Here is a 21,359-nt window from a genome sequence, read left to right as displayed (position 1 = left end):
GTGCAGGGAATATTTATAAACAGCGTGGGAAAGTTTATAAGGGCTTAAAATATATAAAAATAACCATACAAACATATGGTTTCTACTTGGCGGATTTTCATCTATCGCAGGGGGTTCTCGAATGCAACCCCGCGATCGAGGGGGGATTACTGTACTGTATTATTATAATTATCTCCGTCTTCAGAGATCTTTAGATTGAAAACATGTTTGCACATTTTCATCACTTCTGTTATAACAACAGAATTACATCTCGATTTTTACAGTATTTTTCTATTTTCAGGTCACAATGTTTGTTAAAACAAATCTGTGTAACTTCATTAATTCTCCATCAATATTTGCACCAGAAAATATTTTAGTTGTTAATGAGAATATCGGCGGAATTTGTATACTTTTATCAATTATTATAACAATGCTCACCACTAAATGATCTTGTTTGCTGCCTATAAAAGACATCTCTTTTAACATGTCAGGCAGGAAGTGGAATTTGATAATTTATAACTCTGAAGATATTTGCTTATCTGTTACATAGTGCTGAATTTACATTCATCCCAAATCCTGGTGTTTGGAGTAATATCGAATGTAATTAAACTATCTTGCATCAGACTCACTCTGAATTTCAGCACTACTGGAAGAATTCATATGGAAAAACACAAAAAAAATGTTAAAAATTTTATTTCCATTTAACTTCTATTTTAGGATACAACTAATGAGTTTTTGTCAGATTGATCATCAAAAAGAAATCAGCTCTAATTAAAAAGTAGATAAATATTAAAATAAATGCTCAATAAAGCAAAGGCAAACAGCTAAGCACACTTAAAACAAAAAAACACCAAACACCTCAGCACACTTAAAACAAAAAATACCACTTGTTTTACATTCCATGCAATGAAAAAAACAGTAAATTTCCCCACTCAATTGTTCACCCTTTCTCTCCTAAAAGAGTAAAAACATTAACTTTAGCTTCTAATGTTAACACTGGCAAGATGTCTCCCATAAGAATAAATCCATCTATCTATTATCCAACCCACTATATCCTAACTGCAGGGTCACGGGGGTCTGCTAGAGCCAATCCCAGCCAACACAAGGCACAAGGCAGGAAACAAACTCCAGGCAGGACGCCAGCCCACCGCAGGGTGCACACACACAACCACACACCAAACGCACACTAGGGACAATTTAGAAACGTCCATGCACCTAACCTGCATGTCTTTGGGACATCGGAGGAAACAGGAGCACCCAGAGGAAACCCACGCAGACACGGGGAGAACATGCAAACTCCAAGCAGGGAGGACCCAGGGAGCGAACCCAGGTCTCCTACCACTGCGCCACTGTGTCGCCCAATAAGAATAAATACTGTAATTAAAAAATCTTTGTAAAATGTAAGGCCACAACCAAATTAAACAGTTGCTGTACATCACTACCTTTATCTGTCATTACACACAGCATCTAATAGAGACTAAATCATAAAATGTATATTTAGTACTCCCTTTAAAAAAATATTAAAGTTGGAGCCTCATCTAAGACTGATCTCTGATGTATTTCTACCTGCTACCTCACTGCCTAATTTGCACACAGATCAGCAAGACCTCATCTGTTCTGGAGCTACATTACATTAAGCTTGGACTCCTTATACTGTTTGCTGGATTTCAGATTTTGCTGGCTTTGAATTTAGTTAGTTTAGTTAATTTAGTATCATGGCCTTCTTTTAACCTTATTTTCCTACACTGATTGTATATTTCTTTTAAATTCTGGCTTGCTTTGTTATGCACAGGCACTTATTTGTAAGAGATGCTTACTTATGTACTACAGAGGTTTGATGTGACTGCCCCAGGAGCAGAAATTTGTCTTATAAACTTCTGAGATTACCCAATGACAGTCATCTGGGGCCTAATGTATAAAACCTTCTTTTTCTTCTTTTAGCTGCTCCCGTTAAGGGTTGCCACAGCGGATCATCTTTTTACATATTACTCTCACTGCATCACTCGGAGTATTCATATCACTGTATCTGAGTGGGGAATCACAGCAGCAGCTAGGGAATCCATTCCCGGATGGGTTTATCCATTCCTGGGAATTCGGGAATCCCGCATGTCATTCCTGGGAATCCCGGGCTCCCGAGGATGACACAGTGCATGGGCATCTCACATGTGAATGGTTTTAGAACGACCAACACTTACTTTTAATAAAACTACTGTAATATGTTGACACCAATAAAAGACTAACCTTATCTACAAGCAGTTCATGCTGTCATACAAGTATATGTATCTAGTTCAGGGGTGCCCAATACGTTGATCGCGATCGCCCGGTAGATCGCAAAGGTAGTGCAGGTAGATCGCGTTGCATTCAAAAAAAATTTTTTTTAAATGTTAGTCTATCATATATCCTCCCTATGGCATTAGCCACTTGATTGACATACAGGACGGCCAGTCTGAGATCTGTTATCTTATAACACACTGGTCATCCAGCATGCACGATCAAACGCACGAGCTACTGCAAAACTCCGTCTATTTAAATGATCTAGTTAGCCTTCCAATTTATATTGACTAAAGAAGAGGTTTAAAAAAAATCGTTTGTGGAAGGTATGGGCTTTATGTGGAATTAGAAGAGGATTTTTTTCTCTCACAATGTCACAATCGAAGTGCATTTGTCTGATCTGTCAATCTATTATTGCTATTCCAAAGAAGAAAAATGTGGAAAGGCACTTTCAAAGTTTTCATAAAAACTATGAAACTGACTTCCTTCTGAAAAGCGATTTGTGAAAGAGAAAAGAGGGAACTAAAATCGTAGTTAATCAGACAGCCGTCATTTTTCACTCAGCTGAATTCAAAGGCTCCTTGACTGCATTATTTGGCTCTACTTATTTATGCAAGTCAGCCTTTTCCCACATGAAGATTATTAAATCCAAATACTGTAGTGACTATAAATGTATTGAATTGTTATTGTGCCATAAAGGTTATTCAGTTATGCAAGGTACGACAACATATATTGTATGTATAAAGTATACTCAGTGTGTGTATATATACATGCACTGTCATCATATGTAAATACGCGCTTTATAAAGTGGCACAGGTTGTGCAATATTATAACTGTAGTGCAAGTTTACAGTGAGGTGATTGTACTTATAAGTACAAACAGTTCTGCAAGGAGCACTTGATGGATTGATTGACTCTGTTTAACACTAGAATTACCAGAGCCTACGAAAAAACTCGTAATTCCGTCCCACCTTAAATCGCTTCTTAAATCTCTTCACACCTCTCCGCCAGCGTCCTTTGTCCTCTAAATGTGCTGATAAAGAGAAGCTAGGAGCAGCCGGCTATTCCATCCCCCCACCAATTTAGAACGTGCACGAACTTCTCCAAGCACATGCCTTGATTGAGTATCTGGGAATTAAGTGGAGTTTTAGAGTGGAAATAATAGATCGTTATTTGGAACACACGCATTTCATGTCTGTTCCGTTTCTACAGTAATCTGTGTAAACACATTGTTAAAACAGAAACGTTTTTTATATTCTACTAGTAGATGACAAAATGTAGGCATAAACTATATAATGTATGAAGCCTGAAGTCCAAATATCAAAGAAACATTTTCACAAAAGCTACAAATATAACACAACAAGTGCGCTTTTATTCAAAAATATAACTGCAGAAACAAAAAGCCGCCTTAACATGCGACATTGACACCCGTTTATTTTAACTGCCTCTGTGGTGCAATAGAATCAGTTCCTCCCTGGGAATCAAAAGGTCGCGAGTTCAGTCCTGCACCTCTCCATTTTGAGAAGTACACTGTTCTTAGTCTTACTATTTTTGAGTAAAAGCATACATTTGATTTCAGTCTGTAACAGCCGGTGCAATTTATGATCCTTGTAAAGGTTAAATTTTTTTTTTTTTGTTAATTCACTTTTCATTCTCTCAGTCGCGTTCAGAATCAACCCAATTCACTCCCAGATACTCAATCAAGGAATGGGCTTGGAGAAGTTCGTGCACGTTCTAAATTGGTGGGGGGATGGAATAGCCGGCTGCTCCTAGCTTCTCTTTATCAGCACATTTAGAGGACAAAGGACGCTGGCGGAGAGGTGTGAAGAGATTTAAGAAGCGATTTAAGGTGGGACGGAATTACGAGTTTTTTCGTAGGCTCTGGTAATTCTAGTGTTAAAGTTCTTGGGATGTTATTGTTTCTGAACCGCAAGGTCCTTACAGGAAAGTCTCTGAAGCGTTTTGCCATGGCTGAGGCAGCGTGTGCTTGATGCTGTATCCCGCTAATTCTGATCAGTTGCTGCTGTGATTCCCCACTCAGATACAGTGATATAATTACTCCGAGTGGTGCAGTGAGAGTAATATGGAAAAAGATGATCCGCTGTGGCAACCTTTAATCGGTGCAACTGAAAGAAGCAAAGAAGGTGCAGTGAGAGTAACAACGCTAAAGCAGCTATGGTATTTAGAATTGTTTGACCATTTTGTGGACCATTATATTGTTACAGGTTAATTACAATCAGATGCATTACACTAACAAACAATATGCGGTTAGTTTCAGTTTATTTACAAAGCCGCGTCAGGAATGTGGATCTAAAAGCGAAAGGGAATCCACTCAGGAACAGTAGCACTGCTTTGACGCTGGGTGCCGCCAGTCTGCAAAACCGAGCGCAGAACTTGCGTACAACAGGGCATGAGGTACCGTGGAAATGTGCGTGGCTTTACGCCAAATTTAGGTTTTATACATCACAATTTGAACATGGAAACGTTCTTACGCAACATTTCTGTGCGTACGCACCGTTTATACATGATGCCCCTGGTGCTGTATAAATACTTTACAAGAGTAAAAGAGTTAAGCCATTTTTTTCTTCCAATTTGTCATGGTGGCAAGACACTAGACGGAAGAGCCTCTTTTCTGTTTGTGAGGTGCAAAACACCCGCCTTATCATTTGTATCTGCAATCCCAAATCAGAAAAAATTGCATTTCAGCAGTCCCAAATTGTTTTGGAATGTGTTGCAGGCCTGAAATGCAGGAATTGATGTATAATAACAAATGAAATGAAGTTGACCAGAGAAAACAGGAAACATCTTGGGTTGTAAATATTATGCTTTTGTGTGAGCTCTAATTGCTTGTCAACTCTCACATATACACAAGCTTGCCACCACAACTTAAGACAAAAGCATATGTATGTTAAACCTCTGTTGTTACTTCCATTTCTCTATTAATACACTTAGAGACCTTTAGGGATATACAGTTCATAATTGCAATGGACTATAACTGAGTCTAAGACCTTAAGACTTTACCCAGGTATGACTGTCACTGTAGCCTATTTCTTACGCTCTTGATTGACCTAGTTGAGAAAAGAACTTATTTTCCTGGCGGTGCAAATAGAACAATGTGTACAAGTCGGAAAGCAGGCTTAATAATATATTTTAAATTATAAATATTATAGTTAATGCCATAAGCCAACAGCAAAATACAGATGTTGCTTCATACCATATCGATTTGGATCTTGTGTAATTCTGGCAGATGACGAAAATCAGAAACAAATTCAATATGCATATATCAATTCCAGGTGGCCTATGATCTAAGGCTACATCCACACTGCTATGTTTTCGTTTAAAAATGGCTCTTCTAAATGAAAGCAATCACCATACTAGTGTTTTTACATAATTTATCAACATATCCCCACACTAAAACAAGTGAAAATGGATATGGAATGCATATATCGGGTGGAAAAATCCTTAAAAGAATTGTGTATTATCAAATTCAGAGCCTTGTGAAATTCAGAGTACCTTGTGCTTTATTTGCTTTAAAGACTGTCAACCTGTGCAGGACTCAAGTGTTTTTACAGCTTAGAAAAAGACAGAAATTCTTAAAGGAGCCACTGCAAATTGCATTTGTGTCATGTTAATTTGCTGATTACATTTGAAAGCGACAGTTTGCAGAAATGGCGGTGGTTGTCTTATCATTAAATAAAAACACCTCAAATCAAAGTGACACTTTAAATTTATCAGCTGTCTTCATTTATGAGACGATGGATTATAAACAGTCCACAGGAATTGATGAACATCTTATAGCAAACATCATTTGTAAAACTAGCACATTAGAGGAAAAATGTGTGTGTGTGTGTGCATATGTCTATATCTTCATTTTACTGCATTGTGCTTTCGTGTCTTTCTATGACATATATTCTTGTTAGCCCAGCTACATTCTATACCCATGCACATCTTTAAGCTGCTTGTTATTAATTTTGTTAAAGTGTCCCTCATTGCTGAACAGATCGAGTTTAAATAATAAATGTCAACTGTCTACTGATTTATTTATGATCTTATTTTCATGGGCTTTGAGTTTTTCACCACAAGGGTAACGTCACTGGCCATGGGATTTATTGCAAAACTGTAGCAACTGATACAATACACAGTTTAGATACATATGGGTAAGCGGCACAACAAATGCCCCAGAAAGCAACTGTTCGAGTTCTGTGTCTGCTATATTAGAATATGTTTTTCTTCCATGAAGAGTGACCATTCAGGGAATGAGTCATTTTAATGAGCTGGATTCAGTCAGAGAGGAGGCATGAAGTAAGCATGAAACAACCAGAGCATGATTAGAGTATTGTTTTCAGAAATCTGTATTTTCCCTCGTCCACATTATACCACTAATGGTGCATTTTCAGAAGTATCTGCTTTGAAGGGTATTTTCAAAAGTCTTTGTTTTTATGTGTTTTCATTTTCGAGTGTGGATAAAAGGTGAAAACAGTGACTAATGTTTGCATTTTTTAATAAAAATCTAGTAGTGTGGACAGGGCTTTAATAGTTTCATATCTGTTCATCTCTTTCTGCTTACTGCTCTCTGTAAGCAGATTGTTATCTGGTTTCTAGTGAACTTTTTGTGCGAGTCTCTCATTGTGTTTCTCTCCCCTTCCCACTTTTCGGCTGAATTTTTAGTGTTCTGTGATCACTGAGGCTCATAGAACCTTACTTTTAATTCCCCATACTTTCTTTCTGAAGGAGAAAGCTGTACTCATTCCACCCCCTTCCCGAGGCTCATAAAATCTAAAGTTACCCATCTCCAATATTTTGGGTTCATTGTACTAAATGGACCCTGTGATCATCAGAGGTGACTGTGTGCAGAGGGTGCAGACCTATAAATATCTGGGAGTGCAGCTGGATGACAAATTGGACTGGACTGCCAATACTGATGCTCTATGTAAAAAAGGTCAGAGCAGACTATACTTTCTGAGAAGGTTGGCATCCTTCAACATCTGCAGTAAGATGCTGCAGATGTTCTACCAGACGGTTGTGGCGAGTGCCCTCTTCTACGCGGTGGTGTGCTGGGGTGGCAGCATAAAGATGAAAGACGCCTCACGCCTGGACAAACTTGTTAAGAAGGCAGGCTGTATTGTAGTAGTAAAGTTGGACAGTTTAACATCTGTGGCAGAGCGACGGGCATTAAGCAAACTCCTGTCAATCATGAATAATCCACTGCATCCACTGAACAGTGTCATCTCCAGGCAGAGGAGTAGCTTCAGTGTCAGACTTTTGTCACTGTCTTGCTCCACTGACAGACTGAGGAGATCGTTCCTCCCCCACACTATGCGACTCTTCAATTCCACCCGGGGGAGTAAATGCTAACATTAATTTTATTTTTTATTTCTTTCATTTTTTTTTCATTTTTTCATTTTTATTACTATTTAATTTAATATTGTTTCTTTGTATCAGTATACTGCTGCTGGATTATGTGAATTTCCCCTTGGGATTAATAAAGTATCTATCTATCTATCTATCTATCTATCTATCTATCTATCTATCTATCTATCTATCTATCTATCTATCTATCTAAATGTATGTTGTAGGACAAAGTGGGTATTTCCGATTCTGCTGTAAATCAGAATTAAAATGACATTTCTGCATACTCCTTCAGACCAGAAGGTGCCAAGTGGACACACATATTCGAACAAAGAATTGTAATTCAATGAGTGGCAACTGTCATTGAAAAAATAAAAGTCGTATAAGCAGCGTGGTCAAAATTTAACATCATATTAAAGAAAGAAATGTCCTCTAACAGGACAATTCAGTAATCAGGCAGGATAAAAGCTGTTTATTGCATCTTTTAATTACTCCTCAGCAAAATGCCTTGGAGAGGGAGCATTCTTCAAAAGCAGTCCGTTACAGCATGATCAGAATGGTCAGAGAAACAAAGGATAGAGATTCATTTTATAAACTGTTGAATTTATATACAGTGTCAATCAATGCATACATTTTACTCTGGTTGGTTCATTGGTTTTCACCCAAATGATTTATATAAATTAAAAGTCTATTACATTATATTCTGGTTCTTCTTATATCTTTTGAGATGAGCCACCACCCTTGAAATTTCTGTGCATATAACAACTGTCCATTCTAGTTTTTAGGACATCTGCTGATTTCTCAGTCATCCTTCAGTACATTTTGTATATTACATCAACCTTTCTTCTGGTACATTCTTTATTTGCTGACCATTACAGTATTTTTCCTAAACCAATTCTTATATTTCAGTGTACATCTTGTGGTTCACTTGACCTTAATTTGGTTTCCCACATTTATTAACCCTTTATGATAGTTCTTTAAGAGAATGCTACGTTACCCTAAAATTATTCTTCTACAGCAGACACTGGTTTTGTAACTTGAAGTGACTTGAATACAATTACCAAAGGTTACATCGTCCTTTTCAAACAAGTTGCATTCATCTCTTGTCTCTCTTGCTCACTCTGAAACCTCTTCTCTCTGAAACCTAAACGCTGATAGGCCTGTCTGTCTTTGGGGAGCTGAAAGCTGACAATCTATTCTCTTTGTGGACTTGAAAGCTGAAATCCACTCAGCCAGTGTAAGTGACATGACCAAGTGTTATTATTTGTAGTCAGCGGTGTACCAGAGTGAGGAGAAAAGGAGATAGGACTGTCCTTCTGGTGCTCCACTGTTGCTCACATCTGTATAAGAAACACCATCCTTGCATCTCACAAACTACAGTCTGCCGACAGATTCTCCATTATCCACGACAAGACAGGCATATCTTTTAGTGTACCCAAACAAAATAAGTGTACTTTGTACAGTCCTTAAAATATTTAATTTCTCCTTTGTATATTGATCATTTTTAATCTTGTGTACATTCAATTATTTTCACTGTCTAGATTTTTGTTTAAAATATAGTAAAAGAAGGATATTTTTATTTTATTTTTACAGTTTTTCATTTATTATTTTTAGCTACTTGTTTGTACAGATGAAGTCTTAAAAACTGTGTTTTATTTTTAGTATTTGTAAAATTATAAATGATCCTAATATATTTGCAGAGACGCTGGAAAAGCAATCGTTGATGAAAATAATCACTTCATTTGGAAAGAAATTATTCTTCCAAGACTTGCTGATCCAAGTAAGAAAGTTAAAGTAAGTTAAATTGTTTTTGAGGTTTCTTTTTTGTGACTGAAATGAGAAAGCAACCATTTCTATTAACAAATTATCATACTTTTCTTAAATCCCCATGACAACAGCATTATTCAGTATTCCCTAAAATATAGCAATAAAGAACAAAATCTGTTTGCTATATATCTAAGCTTTGGCATGAATAATTAAATGCTTAACTTAATTAAAATAATTTAATGCTTAACAGCATCAAGACTGATATTTTTTGTAAACCACAATTGTGTCAATAATACCATTATACTTTAAAAACAGAATGTTTAAAATGAAATATCCTGCCACTGATCTCTTTAAAAGTACTGTATCTCAATTTCAACATATTAAAAGTTTAACAGAGCTGTAAGAGGTAGAGACAGAGAGTAGAGTAGAACTGGAGAAACAAAAAAAGCAAAACATCCAGCTGGAAGGTGCAGGAATACAGTGAACAAGTGGCTATTAGTGGTGCACATGTTGATAATGTCAAGTATTGGCCACTGACAGAGAGTTTTCTTACATCAAGAAAAATAACTCCAAGAATATGAGATAAAAGCAAAGCAAACAAGTCCCAAAACAGATATTCAAAGAATACTCAAAACAGAGCAATATGGTCAAAAATCCAAAGACTCGCAAAAGCTCAGAACTGTACAAAGAAACACTCGCCGAACTCCTAAGCACATTTAACTTGAACCAAAGGGACCTGTGAGAGACTAACTTTATAGGCTGGAGGGTACTTCCTAGTGGTGATTAGCAGGTGGCCCTGCCCCTTGGAGGACCACCCGCAAAACACATGGTTCATAGCACAGGCATAGAGAACAAAGAACACGAAGAAACACTGACATAAAACAAGAATTAAACAAATTACATAAAATAAGGATATGAATTCCAGCTAAGGAAAGGAACCCTGGCTGAAATATAATGCTGGCAGCAGTAAGTAAGTAAAAACAATTACATCAGTGAGAAAGCTAGGTTGGCACAGCCACACCATGGATGTGTGCAAAATTGTGCTATATGAATGACTGGCATTTTTACTAGGTTTGTTTTATGCATGGTAAATGTTTAGGGATGCAAAGGCTCTTAAATTCTGTACAATATCATGGTGCTAGATAAGAGAGATACAGAAAATGAATGGACTGACTTTTAAAGCATCATATCACACTTTGTTATATGTTGGGTAATTTTAGGTTTTAACATATATTGCTGTTAAATTAGCCATCATTTTGTTTTAGCTATATTAAAGAGAAATTTAAGAAAATAAGGGAAAATGCAAGTAAGGAAAACCTCGATTATCTGTCTCTCAGTTAACTGTCAGTTTCTGTTAACCGTCAGGGCAAAAAAAAAGCATTGCGCCTGCCAGCATCTAACTATTACTACTGCCGCACAACACAACTCTCCCTTGTGCTAGCACGTAGTGTTCTTTACTAGCACCACGTGTCAATACTGTATTTTGAAATCACAGTGTCGGTTATATACCTTCAGTTTTAATAGTATTTTGTAGCTTTTCTCCTTTCTTATAAATAAACTATTATACATTCTTAGGGCTGATAAACAGGTGCATGGTGTTGGAATTGTCACAAAAAAATTAATTTAGTAAACTCTTACAAAATGGCAAAAGTCCTTCAAGTATTGCTTCAATTTATGGAATAGGAAGAACAACAGTGAATGATACAATGGGGGATGCCCACAAAATTGAAAAAATTTGTTGAAAGTGGAAACCACTGATGGCAATGTCCTTCTGCATTGATATTTTCTTTTTAAATTCTATTATGTTTTATAAATATATTATAACGTGCAGGCAGCTTGTGATGCACTGTGTGGGATCAGAAAGGGTGGAATGAATGGTGGAAGTGATGGGTCTAAGTGAAGGGCTTCTATTCTGTGAGAGGCGGACACACCTCTTAGGAGATGAGTGAAAGGAGAAGTTAGGGGAGAAGGAAAGGTGCAGCGGAAGGAAGTTTTGAGTAGGGAGTCAAGAGACAATAAGCAGGAGTGTTTGTGGTATAGAAAAAAACAGAACGTGAGTGGCAGGAGATAAATTGATTGGTAAGGAAAGCTTTCTTTTATTGTTTTGGAACAATCTGTAACCCAGATAACAGAATATAAAATACAGTGGGGACGGATAGTATTCAGACCCCCTTCAATTTTTCATTCTTTGTTATATTGCAGCCATTTGCTAAAATCATTTAAATTAATTTTTTTCCTCATTAATGTACACACAGCACCCCATATTGACAGACAAAAAAAAGAATTGTTGAAATTGTTGCAGATTTATTAAAAAAGAAAAACTGAAATATCACATGGTCCTAAGTATTCAGACCCTTTGCTCAGTATTTAGAAGAAGCACCCTTTTGAGCTAATACAGCCATGAGTCTTCTTGGGAAAGATGCAACAAGTTTTTCACACCTGGATTTGGGGATCCTCTGCCATTCCTCCTTGCAGATCCTCTCCAGTTCTGTCAGGTTGGAAGGTAAACGTTGGTGGACAGCCATTTTTAGGTTTCTCCAAAGATGCTCAATTGGGTTTAAGTCAGGGCTCTGGCTGGGCCAACTAAGAACAGTCACAGAGTTGTTGTGAAGCCACTCCTTCATTATTTTAGCTGTGTGCTTAGGGTCATTGTTTTGTTGGAAGGTAAACCTTCGGTCCAGTCTGAGGTCCTTAGCTTTCCATTCATCTTTCCCTCGATTGCAACCAGTCGTCCTGTCCCTGCAGCTGAAAAACACCCCCACAGCATGATGCTGCCACCGCCATGCTTCACTGTGGGGACTGTATTGGACAAGTGATGAGCAGTGCAAGGTTGTCTCCACACACTGAGGAGAGGCAAGACACATGACAGCCCGCATGGAGTTTGCTAAAAGACACCTGAAGGACTCTGAGATGGTGAGAAATAAGATTCTCTGGTCTGATGAGACCAAGATAGAACTTTTTGGCCTTAATTCTAAGCGGTATGTGTGGATTGTACCCTCTGTAGTCTACCATTTGTTATGGTACAAAGACTCTGAAGAAAAAAGGAGAAAACTCCAGTACCTCTGAGTTGTATTTGCTTATTACGCTGGTCATTACAATATTCCATCCATCCATTTTCCAACCCGCTGAATCTGAACACAGGGTCACGGGGGGGTCTGCTGGAGCCAATCCCAGCCAACACAGGGCGCAAGGCAGGTAACAATCCCGGGCAGGGCGCCAACCCACCGCAGGATATACACACACACATCCACACACCAAGCACACACTAGGTCTAATTTAGAATCGCCAGTCCACCAAACCTGCATGTCTTTGGACTGTGGGAGGAAACCGACGCAGACACGGGGAGAACATCATTACAATATTATATAAGTCAATGAATTTTGTTAATACTATATTATATTTTGTTAATATATACATTTTTTGTAAATAAATACAATTATTCGCTAAACTAATCTACTGTATATCATTTTTAAAGTAGCTGTTCTGTTGTCAGTCTTTTCTCTTATCCACCACAGCCTCAGTCCCAACCCCTGGCAGTATAATAAAATTATTATACTAAAAAGCATATTTCCTTAGCAGGGAGAATTAACACTATGAAGATGAATATCCTCCCTAAGCTTCTGTTTCTATTTCAAAAAATCCCCATATACATTAACAAATCATCCATCCATCCATTGTCCAACCCGCTATATCCTAACTACAGGGTCACAGGGGTCATTTTCTGAGAAATTAGATTTAGTCATAAACTTATTTATTTGGAATTCAAAATATCCATGCATACAAAGGTTTGACCCTATAATGACCTAAATTAGATGGCGGAATGGCTGTGCCTAATTTTCAGTTTTTTTACTGGGCGGCAAACACTTGGCTGCAATAGAAATGAAATCCTGCAGCACATCTTTATAATCCTTGCTTTGTACACCAGTAAATACAAGGTATTGTAAATATCCTAACAATCCAGTTGTCCTCCATTCACTCAGAATATGGAACTGATTTAGGAAGCATTTCAAGTTAGGGAATATTTTCTGTGGCACCTCTACATGATAACCACCTTTTTCCACCATATCAAACTTACACAGTTTTTAATGTTTGGAAAACGTGTGGGATTAAATCATTTAGAGATTTGTATATAAATAATGTCTTTGCATCCTATTAACAATTACAGTACTTTCTAAATTTAGTTTCCCATCAACACAATTTTTCCGCTATCTCCAAATCGGAAACTTTGCTAAATAAAATCTGCCCAATTTTTCTCACCTCTCATCTGTTTCTGTTTCAGAAGAGATATTGATCAGTCTTGAAGAATTTCTATAATATATAACACCATTTTAAAGTCTCTTCCTTTTTAACACGAGAATCCCTGAAGCCTATGAAAAAACTCTATAAATGTGCTTGTAAATCACCACAAGCAGCCTGCTGTCCCACCCCTCCATTCACCCCCTCCTTTTTAAAAGCTCATCTCAGCAAAAAGTTCTCCCAGCTCAAGCCAAGGCTCCTTATCTGCATGTGATGTGCCTGGAGTTGTATAGGGTAAATAATAAAGTATATTGCTATTTTAAATGCATGCATTTCATGTGTGTTCTGTGTCCACAAAGGTCTGGGTAAGTGTAGGATGAAAGGAAATGTGAGGCAAGAAATGCTAAATGCATACCTAAAGCAGAATATTTTTCTGTGTTATACTAATAATGATGTGAATTGGATAATGTGTGAAGAATTTAGTCCAAATATCAATTAAACATGTATGCTTTTATTCAAGAATATAACCAAAGTAAAAAAAAATCAAATTTTGTAGGCTTCAGGGATTCTAGTGTTTAAAGATCTCAAAGTAAAATGGGAAAAGGATCTCTTACTCAACATTTCAGAAAAGGAGTGGAAGGTAGCTATGCACAAAATTCACTCTAGCTCCATATGCACAAAGCATTCACTTATTTAAATCTTAATTTTTTTATCAAGCTAATCTATTTTGTTTAAAATTGTCCAAAATGTTTCCATGGCAAGATCCACCCTGCAAACATTGCAATCAAGCTCCAGCTTCACTAGGCCACATGCTTTGGGCATATACCAAATTAACATAATTCTGGACGAAAACTTTTAAATGCCCATCAGACAGCCTTGGTGTCACAATCTCTCCCATTCTGTTAATAGCTGTGTTTGGTGTACTTCTAGATAAGCTTAAGGTGGAGAAGGACAAACAAACTGTAATTGCCTTTACTTCACTATTAGCATGTAGCTTATCTTGCTAAACTGGAAGAATCCTAACCCACCTCTGTTGAGTCATTGGGTAATTGATGTTATATACTGTACTATCTGAAATTGAAAAATATCAAATTCTGTATTAGAGGATCTGTTCAAAACCTTTTTTAAAGCCTGGCAGGATCTAATCAATAATATTTTAGAATAAGCACTACTCTCGGGAGTTTCACTCTGGCTTTTGGCCTTTCTCTCTTTCTCATGGATGGGGGTTGAATTGAATTTAGTTTTGTTAAGTTTGAATTGATTACATGGAATGTTACATGCTTTAAATAAATTCTATAAAAGTTTAAAAACAAAAAAAAGCTGTTTACAAATAATTATTACAAAGCAAAATACAGGTAGACCCCAGGTTACGGACTTCCGCCGTATGACTTACAAACGGGGCTGCAGCTGTGATGCATGCGCCTCAGTGACTGCCGGTCTGTCATCTTCGACCTGAGAATGCTGCAAGCAGTGGCTGGACAGAGGCTGGAGGGGGCGATTTGTCATGCAGTGTAGTGTCTCTCGGGCTGCTCCCCGTGGCAAGTGGCGACCCGTGGTCCATAGTCACCGAGGCCACAGCTATCGCTCGTGTGCAGGACATAGGCTTGATGGGGTTGTTCACTGCCCGCCCACTACGCCGCCGCAGCTACTGCTCCTGACTAGACGCTGGCACGATGGAGCCTTGGGGGTTTCACTGCCCGGCCACCACACACGGCTGTCCCGTTCGTTCTTGGTGGGCGGGCAGTGAAACGCCCTATTGAGGGTAGGGTGGCTTCCTGTTGAATAGGGACAGTGGTGAGCGATTCACTACTCGCCTTTGGCTGCACCATGTTCGTTCTCGGTGGGCTGGTTGTGAACCGCCCCTCGCCGCCCCCATTCATTCTCAATAGCAAGCCTGCTTTTACTGTTACGCACATAGCAGGAAGTTGTCTCTTGTCAGTACATCAGATGTGTTGATGACGGGTGCCTTCCTGTTATGATAGCATGTACTGAGCAGAAGAGCTCATCTTAAACTTTTGTCTTCACCCTTCAAGAATGTCTCTGAAACACAGATCTGATGCAAGTGCTGTGATACAGTAAAGAAGAAAAGCCATCACCATTGAAAATAAAGTAGAAATAATAAAAAGGCCAAAGAGAGGTGAAACTCCATCATTCATTGGCCGAGCACTTGGTTACAGTTGGTCAAAAATAGCATTTATTAAAATAATGTACCTGTTCCAACTTACATACAAGTTCAACTTAAGTACAAACCTACAGTCCCCATCTCTTGCTTAACCCCTGGAGACTGCCTGTATTAATAAACAGCATCCATCCATTATCCAACCCACTATATCCTAACCACAGGGTCATGGGGGTCTGCTGGAGCCAATCCCAGCCAACACAGGGCGCAAGGCAGGAAACAAATCCCGGGCAGGGCGCCAGCCTGCCGCAGTAAAACAGCATTTTATTGTAAACTAGCAAAATACCCGTGCTTCGCTGTGGCAAAGTACTGCCTTAAAATTTTTATTAAGAAGAAAATTAAACCTTTTTAAACTGAGGGAAAATATACAAATAATTATTTGTTAAGGATCTCTTTGTATACCACATTGTGAGTTCAGCCCTCCTGTTGTAATATGACCAAGCTGTGCGCTGAGTTTACTCTTGAGCATGCAATGTACAGTTGGCCATGTGAACAGTAATCTTGTTTCAAATCTCACAGCTTGGATTGCTGCTGTCATAATCGGTTTGAGTTTCATGGTTTGTTTCAATTACGACAGTATTTGTAGGACTTGTGTTGAAGAGACATTCGGCATCTGTCAAGCGTTGTAAGTATACAACTGGTTTCATCGATAACTTCACATCCAGTTTTTGAGAGTTTAAACATTTATAAACATCAAAGTGTGCACTACTGAAATCGTCACCTGTCAGTCTAAGATGTTTAAGGGGCATTGGCGGTTGTCAAAAGGTGTAAAATATTTGGCCATTTCGGTACACTTGAAAGCGACAACCGAACCATTCACTGGCAGCCATCAACTTACATGCAGATGCATAGGTGAAGGGCTTAAGCATTTAACTCTTCTAGTGCTCCTGTGTAGAATAATTATCTCCCGTACCGTCATCAGTCCACACCTTGAACCTGTCCCAGTCATTCAATACATAAGACACAATGTTCCTCCGGATATCAAGAGTGAGCCAGATATGGCCGTGCAATATGTAACAGAAAGAATGGAAAAGGTAGGTGCCATCTCCGGGCATGGAAACCACTCGGTAAGTGACAGTTCTTTGATCGATGGTGATCACCTCGATAGACATGTTAATGGGGATACGGTTGGAATGATAAAGGAAATGGGTACCTGAACAATGTAAAGTAAGTCTAAAATACCTACACAATAACTATAATCGTAGTAAATGAACAATAAAACAGTAGAGAAGCCGTGGATTAAATAAAAAGGCTGTAGTTATCAGCAGGGAGATGTGAATCCCGGGGCGAAGCAAGGAAGGGAATGTAGAGACTGGAGCGACAGATGGCCTTATATAGGCAGGCAGCCAACAACATGGGAGGCTTTGGGATTGGGGACCCAACGCCGCCTCACACGGTGACCCAGCTGCAGGCTATAGACGTATATATGTACGTAAGTAGGATTCAGTTAGCGTTGGGAACCCGCGTACCAAATTTCATGAAGATGGGCCCATAAGTAACAAAGACCGTTGAAAAGTTCAATATGGCGGCTGACAGTGGCATCATACCACCAAAATAGGTACCAAATTTCAGCCTTCTACCTACACGGGAAGTTGGAGAATTACTGACGTTGGAAAGTTCAATATGGCGGCTGACATTGGCATCATACCACCGAAATAAGTGCGCACATTGGTTTCGGTTAGCGCAGGGAAGCCGCCTACCAAATTTTGTGAAGATGGGGCCATGAATAAGAAAGTTCAACATGGCAGACGTTGTTGACCGTTATGACTGTTACGCATAGAATTTCTAAATGAAAGTCAGTGAGGGCTTTGCCTTTTATTAGTACAGTAATCCGTCCTCGATCGCAGGGGTTACGTTCCAGAACCCACCGCGATAGATGAAAATCCGCGAAGTAGAAAACATGTTTGTGTAGTTATTTTTATATATTTTAAGCCCTTATAAACGCTCACACACTGTTACCATTATTAGAGCCCTCTAGACATGAAATAACACCCTTTATTCAAAAGTTTAAACTGTGATCCATGACAAGACAGAGATGACAGTTCTTTCTCACAATTAAAAGAATGCAAATAGATCTTCTTCTCTTTAGGAGCAGAGAATTTCAGAGAGAGAGAGAGAGAGAGCGCTGGCAAAGAAAAGCAAACAATCAAAAAATCAATACGTGTGCTTTTAAGTTTGCCGCGGCATTTTTTAGAGGAGCGTCAGTATCTTCTAAGCAAACAGCCTCTGTGCAAACAGCCCCTTTGCTCACATCTCCTCTGTCAGACGCAGAGAACGTCAGAGAGTGAGAGAGCGAGATTAAAGCAAACCATCAAAAAATCAATAAGTGTGCTTTTGGAAGCACCGCGATAAAGCAGCATTTCTTAGAGGTGCGTCCGTATCCACTAGGCAAACAGCTTCTGTGCAAACAGCACCTCTGCTCACAGCCCTCCGCCAGGCAGAGAATGTCAGAGAGGGTGAAATAGAGGCAGAGACAAGCAAACAATCAAGCTCAGCGCGGGATGCATATCTTATAGCATTGAGGAGTTTTAGTTAATATGTAATACATGCTCTGATTGGGTAGCTTCTAAGCCATCCGCCAATAGCGTCCCTTGTATGAAATGAACAGGGCAAACAAACTGAGGAAGCGTGTAGCATAAATTAAAAGACCCATTGTCCACAGAAATCCTCGAACCAGCAAAAAATCTGTGATATATATTTAGATGTGCTTACATTTAAAATCCACGATAGAGTGAAGCCGCGAAAGTCGAAGCGCGATATAGCAAGGGATTACTGTATAGATTATTTTGAATGCGTTTACACTGCATTGGCATTTGTGTTGAATTTATACTTTGTGTTTTTAATGTGTTATACAATTAATATTTTGATCAAAAAGTAAAGAGCTAAGTACAGTAAAACAACACTGAACAGATGTATCATACTTAACCCTGCTGGTACACAATTAATACATTTATCCTTTCTTTTTTTAAGGTGGGAAACATAAAGTGTCCTGTTTTGTTGATTGCTGGCGATGATGATCAGAATTGGCCCGCTGTTGATTCTGCTAGAGATGTAAGGATATATATAGATTTTTTTTTTTTACATAGATATGAATGTTGTGCACATGTATTTGTTTTTCAGTGAAAACAGTCAGTAATATTTGTAACAATCCAGCCTTGATTATCTAAAATGCTGATTTTAGAAGAATTGTCCTACAGTTCACAATAACTAACAAAGTTTGTTTAGCGACTTTGACATCATAAGTCACTTTACAAAAACAAATCTATAATAGAATTGTTTTTCTGTTTTGTTTTTAATTGAAGCCTGGCAAGTAACTAACTTGTGCAGTGTCATAAATGAGCTAGTATTTGGGACTGAGTTAATGACTTTGAAGTAAAAAAGTCCAGATCCTCAGGTACGCTGCAGTGCCTGTCAGTGACACACTGATTCAAGCGTTGAAATATATCCCTTGTAAACATGAGCTGTAATATAAAGATGTACAGTGGTGTGAAAAACTATTTGCCCCCTTCCTGATTTCTTATTCTTTTGCATGTTTGTCACACAAAATGTTTCTGATCATCAAACACATTTAACCATTAGTCAAATATAACACAAGTAAACACAAAATGCAGTTTTTAAATGATGGTTTTATTATTTAGGAGAAAAAATCCAAACCTACATGGCCCTGTGTGAAAAAGTAATTGCCCCCTGTTAAAAAATAACCTAACTGTGGTGTATCACACCTGAGTTCAATTTCCATAGCCACCCCCAGGCCTGATTACTGCCACACCTGTTTCAATCAAGAAATCACTTAAATAGGAGCTGCCTGACACAGAGAAGTAGACCAAAAGCACCTCAAAAGCAAGACATCATGCCAAGATCCAAAGAAATTCAGGAACAAATGAGAACAGAAGTAATTGAGATCTATCAGTCTGGTAAAGGTTATAAAGCCATTTCTAAAGCTTTGGGACTCCAGCGAACCACAGTGAGAGCCATTATCCACAAATGGCAAAAACATGGAACAGTGGTGAACCTTCCCAGGAGTGGCCAGCCGACCAAAATTACCCCAAGAGCGCAGAGACGACTCATCTGAGTGGTCACAAAAGACCCCAGGACAACGTCTAAAGTAGTGCAGGCCTCACGCCTCAATTAAGGTCAGTGTTCATGACTCCACCATAAGAAAGAGACTGGGCAAAAACGACCTGCATGGCAGATTTCCAAGACGCAAACCACTGTTAAGCAGTTGGAAGGCAAATGTCCCGTTACATCTGGCGTAAAAGGAACACAGCATTTCAGAAAAAGAACATCATACCAACAGTAAAATATGGTGGTGGTAGTGTGATGGTCTGGGGTTGTTTTGCTGCTTCAGGACCTGGAAGGCTTGCTGTGATAGATGGAACCATGAATTCTACTGTCTACCAAAAAATCCTGAAGGAGAATGTCCGCCATCTGTTCGCCAACTCAAGCTGAAGCGATCTTGGGTGCTGCAACAGGACAATGACCCAAAACACACCAGCAAATCCACCTCTGAATGGCTGAAGAAAAACAAAATGAAGACTTTGGAGTGGCCTAGTCAAAGTCCTGACCTGAATCCAATTGAAATGCTATGGCACATACCTTAAAAAGGCGGTTCATGCTAGAAAACCCTTAAATAAAGCTGAATTACAACAATTCTGCAAAGATGAGTGGGCCAAAATTCCTCCAGAGCGCTGTAAAAGACTCATTGCAAGTTATCGCAAACGCTTGATTGCAGTTATTGCTGCTAAGGGTGGCCCAACCAGTTATTAGGTTCAGAGGGCAATTACTTTTTCACACAGTGTAGTTTTGGATTTTTTTTCTCCCTAAATAATAAAAAGCATCATTTAAAAACTGCATTTTGTGTTTACTTGTGTTATATTTGACTAATGGTTAAATGTGTTTGATGATCAGAAACATTTTGTGTGACAAACATGCAAAAGAATAAGAAATCAGGTAGGGGGCAAATAGTTTTTCACACCACTGTATGTGTGAATGCTTTTCAATGCATTTTTAACTCTGACATAAAGCAGGCTATAAATTGTTTGCAAAAGGTAATGTTATAATTAGAGTATTTCTTTGCAATAAACAGTATGTGATGGCATCAGCATTACCTACATAGCATAAATGTCCTGTTCAAGATTCAGTTGTAAAATTTCTTCCTTTAATTCATTCCACAACTAATTTACTTTAGTCATCTTTAAATATGTACAGTCAAAAATACTACTTTGTTTCTATTTATATCTGTTTTATATTTATTTACATTTTTTAAATTAATAATTTTGTAAGTTTTAATCGGCCAGTCCACAGTTGTAATACAGATGTAAACACCTGCATCTTAACATCTCGTAGGATCTTTATAGGATCATTTGACTCTTTGTAGTTGATCAAGTTTTACTTTGTGGCACCCAGTGAAGTTGTGCTTCATATAATTGAATATGTACAGTAAACCTTAATTGGTTATACAGTCCTCAGGGGCAAACAAATACAAATGATGAAGTATGTAGTTAGAGTTGCCATCTTTATAAAGCATTTTCTTAAATGTTAACAAACATTAACTGTTCACAAATTTAAGATCTCAATAT

At 38.4% G+C, this 21,359-nt stretch overlaps 1 protein-coding gene across 3 annotated transcripts in view; it reads left to right on the top strand.

The window, feature by feature from the left end:
* Positions 1-21,359, top strand: part of LOC120533931 (peroxisomal succinyl-coenzyme A thioesterase-like) — a 93,658-nt gene that overhangs the window by 50,474 nt on the left and 21,825 nt on the right. For all 3 annotated transcript variants that reach the window (XM_039761060.1, XM_039761058.1, XM_039761059.1), the window contains 2 exons: positions 9,299-9,392; positions 18,751-18,831. In XM_039761060.1, coding sequence (XP_039616994.1) covers positions 9,299-9,392; positions 18,751-18,831 — 175 coding nt within the window. The remainder of the gene's footprint in view (positions 1-9,298; positions 9,393-18,750; positions 18,832-21,359) is intronic.

The sequence above is a fragment of the Polypterus senegalus genome, chromosome 8 (assembly GCF_016835505.1).
Source record: "Polypterus senegalus isolate Bchr_013 chromosome 8, ASM1683550v1, whole genome shotgun sequence".
NCBI lineage: Eukaryota > Metazoa > Chordata > Cladistia > Polypteriformes > Polypteridae > Polypterus > Polypterus senegalus.
Note: the sequence above shows the minus strand (reverse complement) of the source record. Positions and strands in the feature narration are given on the sequence as shown.